The sequence below is a fragment of the Lepus europaeus genome, chromosome 1 (genome assembly GCF_033115175.1).
Source record: "Lepus europaeus isolate LE1 chromosome 1, mLepTim1.pri, whole genome shotgun sequence".
Lineage (NCBI taxonomy): Eukaryota > Metazoa > Chordata > Mammalia > Lagomorpha > Leporidae > Lepus > Lepus europaeus.
In genome coordinates, this window is record NC_084827.1 from 104,835,150 (window position 1) to 104,849,845 (window position 14,696).

The 14,696-nt window shown below is 37.7% G+C and overlaps 1 protein-coding gene and 1 pseudogene across 1 annotated transcript in view; both read right to left on the bottom strand.

Moving 5' to 3' along the window:
* KCNH7 (potassium voltage-gated channel subfamily H member 7) overlaps positions 1-14,696 on the bottom strand; it is a 526,117-nt gene that overhangs the window by 62,839 nt on the left and 448,582 nt on the right. The window contains exon 8 of the mRNA XM_062200019.1: positions 7,620-8,019. Coding sequence (XP_062056003.1) covers positions 7,620-8,019 — 400 coding nt within the window. The remainder of the gene's footprint in view (positions 1-7,619; positions 8,020-14,696) is intronic.
* Positions 1,202-2,445, bottom strand: LOC133775175 (interleukin enhancer-binding factor 2-like; annotated as a pseudogene).

Genomic DNA, 14,696 nt, shown 5'->3' on the forward strand with positions numbered 1-14,696 from the left:
GGCAGTGGCTTTACCCATTAACCCACAGTGCTGGCTCCTAACTTCTTCTTTTAAAGCTATTTATTTATTTATTTATTTTATTTTTGATAGGCAGAGTGGACAGTGAGAGAGAGACATAGAGAAAGGTCTTCCTTTTGCCATTGGTTCACCCTCCAATGGCCGCCGCGGTAGGCGCGCTGCGGCCGGCATACTGCGCTGATCCGATGGCAGGAGCCAGGTGCTTCTCCTGGTCTCCCATGGGGTGCAGGGCCCAAGCACTTGGGCCATCCTCCACTGCACTCCCTGGCCACAGCAGAGAGCTGGCCTGGAAGAGGGGCAACCGGGACAGGATCGGTACCCCGACCGGGACTAGAACCCAGTGTGCCGGTGCCTCAAGGTGGAGGACTATCCTAGTGAGCCACGGCACCGGCCAAAACTAGTTTTTTAAAAACAAGTCCTTGGGCTCCTGTACCCACATGGGAGACCTGGAAGAAGCTCCTGGCTTCAGATCAGCGTAGCTCTGGCTGTTGTGACCATCTGGTGAGTGAACCAGCGGATGGAAGACTTCTCTCTCTTTGCCTCTTTTCTCTCTGTGTAACTTTCAAATAAATAAATAAATCTTTATATATATATATATATATATATATATATATATATATATATACACACACACACACACATACTATGTACTTACTTCTCATGTGGGATCTGTCCTTAATGTGTTGTCCAATGTGAAGTAATGCTATAACTAGTACTGAAACAGTATTTTACACTTTGTGTTTCTGTGTGGGTGCAAACTGATGAACTCTTTACTTAATATATACTAAATCGATCTTCTGTGTATAAAAAAGATAGTTGAAAATGAATCTTGATGTGAATGGAATGGGAGAGGGAGCAGGAGATGGGAGGGGTGTGAGTGGGAGGGAAATTATCAGGGGGGGAAGAAGACAAATATATATATATATATATACACATATATATATATATATATATATATTCCCAGACACTAACAGTTCACAACATTTCAAAGTACTGGTTGAGAGGGGTTTTCAGGAGTTGGGATTTTAAAGCACTAGGAAGAAATGTTGATCTCCTGCTTCAATATAGATGGGTGGCATAGGTAAGTAATGTGAAAATTCTGCCTGCTAAACCAGTATGAAAACCCAGTGGAGTGATATTTCCTTCTACAGAGGTATTTTTCCTTCCTGCTCTCTCCCCTAAATCACTGAAGCACCACCCTATAAAACCGAGCAACAACTTGGGTAGACTCCAGTCTTTCTATTGAGCAGGAAAGGAAAAGTCGTTCTTGAGTCTCCATGCTTTCCTCTTCCTTTCCTTGAGGTGGTTCTGTTCTCCTCTTCCTCTCCTTTTGTATTCTCTGGTGTCTTCTCATAAGCCTTTTCTGAAAGGAGTCACTATCGCCCCATCCCAGGCAGATATTTCAGAAGCAAGATAGTTGGCATCATTCTTCTGGCCGAGGATCTTGCTACAGCAAGATGGTAGAGGATTTGGGCCCGAGTCTGAGCTGCGTGGCACACAATGCCCTCCTGTGCCAGGGTCATGCTTGTGTGTGCTCTGAGGTCGCCGCTCTCCCAGGGATCAGTGGTACCCATGGAACCTGGAAGGCCAGTCGTGCAGCCAGAGTCTGCAAGCAATGCCTGTCTGCCACGTTCAGGGCTGACAGTTGTCTGGTGGGGTTATTCTTCATGGCCTAGAGCCGCAGGAGGGCAAGAACTCAGGGTGTGAGGGGCTCGATGCCAGGAAAATGAATCCTCAGGTCCTTCAGCAGTCTGATGAGAACCTTAACTGTGGACTGAGAAGAATTTTCCTCAAATGTCGGATGGCTACTGAGGCACTCTGCATGCCTTGATATCCAGAGGGAGCTCTGGTCCTGTTTTCGGAGATTAGGTGGCATTGTTGTAGTGAGACGCTTCACCATACCATCAGAGCTGACTTCAAAGCCAGTTTCATTGGTCAGCGTGGTCAAAACTTCTAAAGGATCTTGTGCTCTCAGGGTTTCCACGACTTTGTCCTCCAGGGCAGCAGCAGCTTCCACTGTCGGCAGAATCCCCAATATTACTACCAGGTCAGCCACAATGTGTCCTGTAGCTACTGTGCCCTTTTATAAATTCCGACCTGTGGGGTGTTTTCAATTTGCACTTCAAATGTCCCTGGAGCCACAAGCAAACTGTCAATCACCTTGCTTATTTTTGTCGCCAGAGAAAGGACGGAGGTCTGTTCAGCAGAATTGGGAGCAGGGTCTTGATTTCTCTTAGCAGTTTCACTGAAGGAAGTTTCATCAGGAGTTGGCTTGACTCAGGGGAAAGCCGTTTCACAGAAAGAGAAATCAAATGGGGTGTGTGGCACACAGGGCCTGAACCGTCCACCTGGGCCACCTCTGGAACTAGTGCGCCCTCCTGGACCAGGGCCTCTGTCACCCCTCGTAGGGTCCTTACCACCAAGCATTGGAGGCTGTACCGATCGCCCTTTTCCTCTGAGAAGCAGCCAGCTGGCAGATGTGTTCTACAAACTTCTTAGAGTAGAAGTTTATATCTTTTATATATGCTTAAAATTATAATTTTCCCTCTAAATGCTACTTTAGCTGCCTCCTACAATTTTTGATACCTTTTATTTTTATTTTGACTCACTTGTATTTTCCATGTGATTTCTTCTTTGCATCATGAGTTATTGGAAGTTTGTTACTAAATTTCTAAATATTTGGGACTTTTCCTAATATCTATTGGCCTTTCCTCTTCTTTCTCCTTCCCTTTTCCCTCTCTTCCTACTATTTTTTGTTGCTGTCATTGATTTCTGATTTCATTTATGGTCTACAAGGGAAATACTAAGTATGATTTGAGACTTTCAGATTTAGAATTGTTTTGTCGGTCAACATATGGGCTGTCTTGATGAATGTTCCTTATGCACCAGCAAAGAATGTCCATTATGCTGAGTGTTCTGTAACTGTCAACATGTTAAGATTAGCTGATAGTAGTATTCAAGTCTTCATATCTTTATTTGTTACAAATTGAATAGTTCATTTATTTAAAACACAGATTGACAGGAAGAATAAGAGAGAAAGGAAGGAAGGGAAGGGGAGAGAGAGAGAGAGAGAGAGAGAGAGAGAATTCCAATCACTGGTTCACTAGTTAAATGCCTGCAACAGCTGGAAGGGCTTGGCCATCCTGAAGCTATCTGGGTCTCCCACATTTGTGGGACTCAAGTACTGGAGCCATCACCTACTGCCTCCCAGGTACATTCACAGGGGCTGGATCAGTAGTAAAGAGATAACGCCAACCCAGGCACTCCAGTGTGGGGTGTGGGCATCCCCAGTGGCAGCTTCATTGCTGTACCACAGTGCTCACCATTCAGATCCTTATTGGTTCTATAAAACATGGAGAAAAAATGTTGAAATTGAAAACTGTGACTGTGAATTTTTTGTGTGAATTTATCAGTTTTTCGTTTCAGTTCCAGCAGTTTTTGCTTCATAGAATTTAAAGCTCTGTAACTGAGTGCACACATGTGTAGAATTACTGTGGTTATCTATTTTATCTATAATAAGAGTACTTGTCCCTACTTCGTCTAAAGTTAACATTGAGTTCAGAAATCTTAGGGCTACTGAACATTGTTTTCCATGTTTTCGTTTTACCTTTGTTTTTATATTTTAAGTGTGCTGTCTCCAGAAAGCAGATGGTTGATCATCGTTTTGTTTTGTTTTTTAAAGATTATTTATTTGAAAGTCAGAATTAGAGAGGCAGAGAAATAGATCTTCCATCTGCTGCTTCACTCCTCAGTTAGCTGCAACTTGGCCAAAGGCAGGATCCTGGAGCTTCTTCCAGGTCTCCCACCTGGGGAGCAGAGGCCCAAACACTTGGAGCATCTTTTGCTGCTTTCCCCAGGCCATTAGCAGAGAGCTGGATCGGAAGTGGAGCAGACAGGACATGGACCAGCACCCATATGGGATGCTGGCATTGCTGGCCAAAGCCAGGAGTCAGAAGCCAGGAGCCAGGAACTTCATCTGGGTCTCCCACATTGGTGGCAGAGGACTAAACACTTGGGCATCCTCTACTGCTTCTCCCAGGCCATCAGCAGGGAGCTGTACAGAAGTGGGATTAAAAGTGGTATGCTTACATTACAGGCAGTGGTCTAACCCACCACACCAAAAAGCTATTCTGATTTTTTTTTAATAATACAGTTTGACTATTTCTGAATTACAATGAGAATGTTTAGATTTATGTGCATTTAATGTAATTATTGATATGACTGAATTTAAATCTCCCTTCTTGCTCCTTGTTTTCTACTGTTCCTTTGATTTTGTTATCCTTTTGATTTATTATATTTTTTGGAGTTGAATTTGTTTACTTTAAAATATTTTAAAAATGGAAAATTTTAAGCTAAACTTGTTTAGTCAGCACTTATAGAAAGACCCTGAAGTATTCTCCCTCTTCCCTTAGCATTCAGGAATTGAATCTTGTCTTCTGACAATACCAAAGAAGAAGAGGGCAAGGGTTACAAAGATCCTAAGGTTTGGACTAGGGTTGGACAATATTCCCTTTGAGGTGTGGGAGCTGGGTCTTTCCCTGTGGCCCATATGCCTTTTTTCTTGACAGTTGCTTTGAGAGCAGATGATACTCTCCTACTTCATTTTATCTTAATTTCCTGATGCATTTCAGGAGGGAACCCCTCTTTACCTTGAAATACTATACTTGATAGTTAGACAGAACAAGAAAGCATGTAGCCCTAATGATAAGAAAGGCATAGAGTTCAGAGAGAGGAAACATTTATTTTTCCTCCTTTACCTTGGGGTAAATCATCCAACTGCAGGCTTGTTGCTGCAAGGATGGTCATAATTAATTTTTAAACAGCAGACTCCTGCCCTCTGCCTTTGGGTGAAGGAGAATATAAAGGGGCTTCCAGATGTCTCCTTGTGATGCAAGGGTTTGTGTTTTTTTAGGTTTGTTCATTTTGTATATACATATCCATTTAAAGCAAGGAGGAGATTATCTTTCTTTAATATGTAACTGGCAACCTGTATCTTCCCTCTTTTCTTTGCCCATATAGCTGGAGCCCTTTTTCTCATTTGAGAATCCTTTCCCTGCTGAAGAAGTTGAGAATGAAGGGCACCTCCTATTGGACCAAAGGAGAAGAGATAGATTTTACTTAAAGTTTTATACATTGTCAGTATTCCTTATTTCTTCCCCAACCTTAAGAGGGTATGTCCCTTCCCTTGCTACTGATCAAATCACTGCCATAGCTGAAAGAATTACCTTCACTATAAGGAAAACACACCACAAAACAGGGCTGGAAGGTAGCAGGGGTGGAAGGTATGAAAAAGCATAATCACCAGAAAAGCTGCCCAAACATGGCTTCCTGCTGTAGAGAAGAGTGATTTGGCCCTTAATCTCACCTGCATTTCATAGTTCAAAGAAATGTGCCTTTAGCAGGGCTGGGCCCTGGAGCTCCATTTTTTTATCTCTTATATTCCTGAGAGTTTGAGAAAGATTTTATAATTCAAAGGCTTTCAAGATACAGAAAGCAGAGTGGAGAAAAATGGAAGGATGTGTAGAAGCTGGCCGGGAGATAGAGTATAATAGAGAGATGAGGAACTTGTGAGAAGAATTAAATTGGAGTCTCTTGTCCATCTGCTTCCAGCCTTTCTTGGTCAGGGATTTCAAAGGGTGTGCCCTTTACCATATGTAGGAAAATATTCATTGCCAAGTTATGGATGATGTTGGTCAGGGTCCAGACAAGAAGGGTTGCTGAGTAGAACCACATGCAGCAGTCCTTCCAAGATGATATAGGCCAACCAGATCCCCTGGTAATACATCACTCGGGTATTCGGATTCACTTCACTGTGTACTACCCCACATTCATTCTGCCAGCTTCACAAGCCAGTCTGATGAAGGGCATGGCACCTGCTTCCACTGATTTTTTATTATATTTGATCATTCCATTTTGTCTTCTCTGTTGGTTTGTTGCAGTTGTTGATTTCCAATGTGAATTTTAGTTTATCACCATCTATTTTAGGTAACATAATACCACTTCATGTGTGATGTAGGAATCTTACAATACACTTCCATTCTCAACAACATTTTTTGTACTATAATTATCACTTTTTCCTACATATGTTATAAAACCTGCACACTGTTAATATTATTTTTGGTATAAACAATCAATTATTTTTGAAGATATTTAAAACTCAGGAAAAAACTCTTTTAAATTTGGTCATATTTACCATCTCTGGTATTCTTCATTCCCTTGGGCTGAAAAAAATTTGTACTTAGTATCATTTTCCTTTTACTTGGAAAACTTCATAATTTTTTGTAGTCTGCTCATGATGAATTATGTAGTTTTGTTTGTCAAGTGAACTGGCTAAGCTTCAATGCAATTTTAAAATGTTCTTGAAAATTCCAAGTTTGGAAATACAAATTCTGTTTTCTTTAAAAAGTATATATCTCTATTGTATATAAATGTTTAATGAAGAAAAACCTCCTTTCCTTATTTGTTTCTTATGCTACTGAAGTTTATAAGTATTATGAAATATTTATCAGTAGTTATAATAACAAAATGGCTGGGAATGTGTTTGTTCTGAGAGATTCAGTCTCTCCTGAATAGATATCTCTATTTTCTATAGTAGGCTCAACATATGTTTCCTTCTGGTTACAATGGGACTTCTGATTTTGTAATCAAGACTTGGATTGAATATGTAGAATGTCTGAAGAATTATTTAATTACAATGTTACTATCTTACCCAAATATTACTAAAAGAAAAACATTAAAACATACACATATTAAAATATAAGCTTAGTGAACCTATTTAAGTTTCATAAATAGGGCTTAGTTAAGTACATTTCATTAATCAATATGTTTTATATTTAAAATAAACTATCAGCATCTGTTTTCAACTTTGGATGCTTCATAAGAATGATGCTCTTTTTGAAGCTCTCAAAATGCATCATATTTCTGCCAACCATTAGCAAGGTTATCTGTAGTGCTTCAATAGTGTAATTGTTTTAACCTTGACATTGAAATTTATTTATTTATTTAATTCTAAAGAATATACTTTATAAAGAATGTTTATGACATCCTATCATAGAGTAATGGGTATTCACTTAGGTCATAGCAAAATGTCACAGGAAAAGGATCATGCATGTGTGTATTATGTATATATACATAAATATGAAATATTAGCTTGCAATGTAAGCATAGTGATCACACAATTATATGAATAGCTGTGTGTCTTCTATCTATCTATCTATCTATCTAATCATCTACCTATATCGACAATATATAAAGAAAATAATATTTCCCATTCTAATCTGGCCCCAGCCTAAACTAGAAAACCAACATTGGAAATAAATAACAGACAATTTTTATAGCATTAAAAATGAACTGCAAGTTTCAATTTCTAACTCTCAATAGCCATGTTATTTCAGTTGTATGATCATAATTTCCTGAGGTCCAGAAAGACCTCTTGGTGTCTCTCCTTCACAGCATCAAATTTGATATAATATAGTACCCATAGTTATAATTCCATTATCTCCAGACTTTTGTATAATTTTCCATGCTTTATTTTACGTGTTTTAGGGATATCAGTTTTGTGGTATTTTTTGGAACAGACAAAAAAAGAGAAATCTACTTACAGCCAATCAACATGACACAGATTGAAAAGATTTTCTCCGAATTGGTGTTTGGAGACACATTCCCGAATCCTACACTGGTTAAACTGCTGAAGGTAAAATAAAGTGCTGTGACGTATTTGTCTTTAATGGATGGTCCAGAACTTGAGTCACTGTCATTGTAACGTTTCCCAATTTGTTGTCCTAAGGAATCCAACCATCCAATTTTGTCAGTCAGATATGGCCTTTCTACATTCCCAATTGCATACCAAATGCAAGCCAGCCAGTGAGCAATCAGGGCAAATATGCACATTAACAGCATTAGAACAGCAGCGCCATATTCTGAATATCGGTCCAGCTTCCTGGCTACTCGCACTAGACGGAGGAGTCGAGCAGTCTTCAAGAGACCAATTAAGGTTGTTGTCTGCGGGAATAAATGTACTAGGTCAGAAACAGTGGGTAAACAATTCAAAATTTCATTGTGTTCATGTGAAACAAAGTAAGTAGAATAGATTAAAACAAGTTGATAGCATTGAGGATATCTGTCTATTTAACTGTTAAAGCTGATTCTTTTGTATAGATTCTATACCTGCTTGGTAAAATGAAAGTATACAGCTGTTAATTCAGTATCTTGGCATTCAATACCCATGGGACAGAGAATCTGTCTTGTTTTATGCTCAAACCAAGTACCTTGCACATAATATGTACTCAGTAGATTATCCATTTTTCAACATCCCAATATGTTACTCTGTACTACAACCTGCCTCATGTTGGGTTAAGGTAGTGAACAGACACAGTAACTTTTCTAACAGAGAGGTGCTTAAGTAGATAGTGTCTTCTCTGATGTTGAGAAGCAGTTATTATATTGAGGACAGGTAGATATTTTATAAACATATAAATCATAAGATAGTTTTAGAAAGTGAAAAACGTGATAGTGAAAAACACTAACAGAGTAGTATTATAAAGGATAATTCTGGAGCATGGGTTCAGGTGGAGACCATTCTGGAAAGGAGGTGACAAAAGGCTTTGATGCAGAGTTTGAGTCTCATTTGAGAAAGACCTGAGTAATGAGGAGTCAGTCAAGCTCTTTCTTTTCTTAAATGTGGGAACATTTATTGTAAGAATGACTATAGCTATATTTAATCACGTTTTTTCTTTTTTACTACATATGTTAAATTGATAAATTATTTCTTGATATCTCAATGATAGTATCATTATACTACACTTTGGAGTATGATATGTGTAATTAACTGCATGATTGGTATTGACCAGGTATGTAATGATAGGATATTTATCTAATAACAGGATAGTTAACTGGTTGTTTGGACTTGGAATTTGATAAGTACAAATTACAAGTTCATTTCTTGGGTTTCCTAAATAATGTCAGATATAAGTACTATATAATTAATTGGACATATAATTATTCCATAGTTACATGGTGTTTACTGAGCAACTATTGGATAATTTTATCTGTTCATCGTGTTTATTTAGCAAAGTATATACCACTGAGTTAGGAACATTTTTACCTTAATTGAAGAAATAGTATATACAATAACTTTCCCTCCAGATCTACTGATAACATAGTGAAAAAAGAGCACTAAACTTTAAGAGAAATATTTTCTTTAAAATGTTATAATAAGTATTCTAAGTTTTTACCTTGTGCCTTAGTGGTCATACAAGGGGCATCCCTCAATCACCCTTGAATTTTTTTATGTAGGATTGGAACCCTCTAAAAGTGAGTGGAGCAAATTATGTGTTGAGTTAATAACTGAATTCCAATCTTTGATCATTTTGGCTGTAAAGAGACATAAATCTTTCTTTTTCAAGTGTTATTATTTCTCAGATTGAAATAAAGACATAATTTGTTTCCTTTTCCATAATTTTAAAAGTATTATTTCCTCTCAATGAATAAATAAATGATTAAGATAGTATCAGGTAGATTCCTGGAAAAAGGGAATAATTTGGACTACTCATATTTGTATTAGCAATATTTAACTTAGGAGTATGTGCTGATACTTTGGAACAGACGAACTCATGTTTGAATTCTGGTTCCATAAGTTGTGTCACCTTGGCAAAGTTATTCATTTTGTCTCAAGACTCAGTTTACTCATCTATAAATGGGAATAATAATGGCTATGCTACTGAGTTGTAAATAATGGTCAATAAATGGTACATGTTGATATCTTATTTAAGTATCTGCCCACTTTTCATTTTCATTGATAAGGAGGAAATTAATATTGTAAAATGGACCAATAGAGTTTCCATATTTTCTTTTTCTATGATAAGATATTTTTTAATTTATTTTACAATCACAAGTTTAATGCTCAATTGAATATAGTGTTCAACAAGCAAAAGTAGAAAGACCACTGTTTCATGGAATATAGACAAGGGTATAAACAATGGTCAAATTATAGGATGACAGTTTCACTCATATCCATTCAGTTTCCAAATGCATTAATCAGCTAAAATCTCTAGCGCAAGCCTTTCAACTCTGAAAGACAAGAACTTTATTTTGATGTACTGAATACTCAGACTCCACTAACAGGAACCATCCTGTCTTTTCTACACAGCACAGGTTCCTGTATTTATTTTTCCTCATAATTCTGCCACCTGTTTACTTGTGTTGAGAAATAAGAAATATTTGATGGTTACTATTCATTATTGTTCTGGTAACAAAATTTCTATATGAATCTCAAAATAAATGAAATATAATAACAATTCTCCAGGTAGTTTTCTATACAAAGTGAAATGCTTAAAAATAAATGAACTGTTCTTTAAAATATTGTGATAATAAGTACTAATGACTCTTCTGACTGTAAACATGGTAAAGTGAAAATGATTTTATGCCAAGAAAAGAAATTAATGTATGTTACCTTTCTTTTGCCCTCTTCATTTTCCTCCAAATCTCAATGTTTCTTTGAGTATTATATCAAAATTAAGATAAAACCTATAAACCTATATGACAGCAAGTTCTCCAAGATCAGTCACTATAATGTGTATATGATCTTATGAAATACTATGCATGGATTTAAAATTTTTTGCACCCAAATGAACCTATCTTTTGATTTCATTTTCCACAAGCATTTTGAAGTATCTTTACAATTTCACAATGTATGCCTTTTAAAGAAGGAACTTTACAACCTCACAGAAAAGCTCATTCCATTATTTAACTTTTATATGATGACATTTTCATTTTGCTTTATAGCCAACCTTCTATTTTGTTGCAATTTGAGTTCATTTTCTTTTTTTCTTTCACTAACACAGAAAAGTAGCAATCACATTATTGTAAACATTACCAAGCAAACGTTACATCAAATAAGCAACCATGGATAAATGGAAATTCAATTTATCCTGAAAAAACATTTAATCAAAAATTGTGTTATATCGTTTCTAGCACAATGTAGTCTATCAATCACATATAAGTGATGAATAAATGACCAACTTAAAGCACAACAATTTATTCCACTTGGGATCCTGTACCACTCACTTGTCACACTACAGAGTTTGGAGATATGATCAAAGTTCCAAGTACAAGCAATTGGAAACTCTGCTAAATATAAGCCAGAAACTATACAGAGAAAGACAAAGCTACTTCCTCTGTAGAAGTATATGTTTGCAGAGCTTCAAAAAATGATTTGTTATTTCACATTGAACATGAATTTTAGAAATTAGCTTTCAACAAACTTATAATGTCTACTCTAGGAGCAGGTTCAGAAGGAATAGCTGAGACGATCAAAGTTTGTGACAGATGTCTGCCAGTTTTCCACATGTTCATTCCACAATTCATTTATCAGATCTATTAAGAATTTCTGAGCAGAAATTTCTCATTTCTACTGGAATTTTCCCTCAAAGAACACTGCAATCACCGATTTCAAAGGCCTTTCTTGCTTGCATTCAGGATTCATGAAAAATAACAGTAAAATCTGAAAGGTGAGAAGTCAACAAAACAAGTAATTAATCATAAGAATACTAATTTTCAGGGTGTGAAAAGGTTGATGAAGCATGTAACTAAGCAGGGATCTCTAGATTCAGACTGTGACTATCTATAAAATTAAGACTTGCCATTAATTAGCAAAATGTGAAAAATTTGAGGCAGATAATCAAAAGCTGACTTTCTAGAAATCAAGCTAATGATATTGTTTCTTTGCTTGAATGATATTGAGATAATTTGCTGTAGGTGGCATGATGTTTGATGATGCAAAAATTGGGAAATGGAGAATCTTTTCATTGTGTCTCTGGATGATGTTAAGATTAGGAAGATATTAATGATAGTCAAGTTCAATGATGCCCGTATTCATTTTCTTCAACATGCTTCTAACATTACAGAAAATTCTCTAGCTATTAGTAGGTGGTTTGCTCAAACTAAAAAATTGAGATATTATTTTGACAGATATGAGCAATTATGCTATATCTGTTTCAGTAAAAATGCATACGCTAAGAGTTATCCTTTTAACATTGTTTATATATATATGTTTTTGGGTAAAATAATACAGACATGGAATTTGAATATTTTTTAGGAAAATTGCCAAGAAAAGCATTGTTTCTTAATTGACAGACAAAATTATTTTAATATGCTAATTTTAATAATTCAATTAACAGTGATCAATTAACAACTCATATCTGTATTGTTTGTAGAAAATCTCCCCTCATTTGTTTATTTATATAGTTTTGAATTTATTTTACAGAATTATTCACCTATGAGTACATGAAAGTTTTCCCCTGAACTTCCTTCCCTTTTGTCTCAGATATGATCACTGGATCTTGAATATCTAAACAGCAGAATCATTCTTGACTCTTTTTTTTTTTTTTTGACAGGCAGAGTGGATAGTGAGAGAGAGAGATAGAGAGAAAGGTCTTCCTTTTTTGCCGTTGGTTCACCCTCCAATGGCCGCTGCGGCTGGCGCATCACGCTGATCTGAAGCCAGGAGCCAGGTGCTTCTCCTGGTCTCCCATGGGGTGCAGGGCCCAAGCACTTGGGCCATCCTCCACTGCACTCCCGGGCCATAGCAGAGAGCTGGCCTGGAAGAGGGGCAACCGGAATAGAATCCAGCGCCCCAACCGGGACTAGAACCCGGTGTGCCAGCGTTGTAAGGCGGAGGATTAGCCTGTTGAGCCACGGCGCTGGCCTCATTCTTGACTCTTAAAAACAGCAAGCTTCAAGGCTTTACTTCAAACTCATCAAATATGAATCTCCAGACTCTTTTAAAGGATGCACCGATAATGGTTTATGATCCTGGATGCAGACCAATTATTGCCATAATTATTTCTAATTTTTAACAATAAATCTCATCTTTCTTTTTTGTATTCACATATATATCTTTCTCATTCCTTATGGAGTGCCCAACATGCCTACATGCCATCTGTACTTGGATGACTAATAGGCATCACAAAATTATTATGGCCAAAAGAGGAATTGCTTCCCCACAGAACACCTTTTTCACCCCATGTTTCTACCATCTGGATAAATGCATTATCATTTATTGAAGTAACGTAGGGACTCCCTTTTTCTTTCAAGATTGCTTTTCCCCTCAATAAGAATAAATAAGCAAAAAAAGTCTTTGAATCATCCTTAAACTTGCTTTTTCTCCAACACTTACATACAGTATTTGATCCATCAATGAGTCCTGCCCTGATAGATCACCTCCAAAAGCTAGCTCAGATTTCTCTGCTTTCTCTTCATCTCTATGGCCACCACATAATCCAAGCTGTTTTGGCCTTCCTACATTACAGCCTGGGCTTAAACCTAGTTCCTTTGTTCTTACTCTGATTATCCAGTCTACAGACAACATCCTATTCCATTTTTCCAAATGTCAATCAGATAAAGTCCTTCCAATTTCAGAGTTTCCAATTGTAGCCACACACACATGACTTGTTTGACCACCACTGTTTAAATGTCATAAATTCAGCAGCTTTCCCTAATAATCTTACTTGCCTATTGACTTGTTTATTCCTTCTTTTATTTTCCTAAGCTGAAATTTAACTTACTATTAGTGTAGAAATTTTAACTTTTGAAAGAGTGAGGATTAATTTGACTGTTTTATTGATAAGATCTTATTTGGTATGTGCATCATCTTTTATAGAAACTGGAAGATAAAATTTAATAATGAAGTATTTCACTTTGTTATCTTTTAGATAAAATATAAAATTGTGGTATCTATGAAAAATTCAAGTAGTTTAATAGCAACTGATTTTCTTTTTGAATATTTTGCTATGAGTTTCAGACGTATTATACTGTTAGAGTCTGAAGTTTAAAGAAACACGCAAATTGGCCGGCGCAGTGGCTCACTAGGCTAATCCTCTGCCTTGTGGCGCCGGCACACCAGGTTCTAGTTCCGGTCAGGGCGCCGGTTCTGTCCCGGCTGCCCCTCTTCCAGGCCAGCTCTCTGCTGTGGCCAGGGAGTGCAGTGGAGGATGGCTCAAGTGCTTGGGCCCTGCACCCCATGGGAGACCAGGAGAAGCACCTGGCTCCTGCCATTGGATCAGCGCGGTGCGCCAGCCACAGTGCACCAACCGCAGCGGCCATTGGAGGGTGAACCAACGGCAAAGGAAGACCTTTCTCTTTGTCTCTCTCTCTCACTGTCCACTCTGCCTGTCAAAAAAAAAGAAAAAGAAAAAAGAAAAAAAAAAAAGAAACACGCAAATTGAGAGGGGATAGTAATACTATTGTCTTCCTCTTATACGTGAGTAAAATCAGGATTGGGGCTTTGTCTAAGGTTTGAAGAATCCAGGAAGAGAATTTTCTGTTTGTTCCTTTCCCCTGCTTTTGACTAACGGCCAGTTTGTAGGAGGAAATTTACTTTTTAGTCCTATTGTTTCTTGTTGGCAGAGGAGGGCTCTTGTATTTTTTTTTTTTTTTAAATTTTTTGCCAGGCAGAGTTAGACAGTGATAGAGAGAAATGTCTTCCTCCCGTTGGTTCACTCCCCTAATGGGCACTAGGGCTGGCACTGCGCCGATACGAAGCCAGGAGCTGGGTACTTCCTCCCGGTCTCCCATGCGGGTACAGGGACCCAAGCACTTGAGCCATCCTTCTCTGCCCTCCCAGGCCAGAGTAGAGAGCTGGACTGGAAGAGAAGCAACCGGGACTAATACCTGGTGCCCCA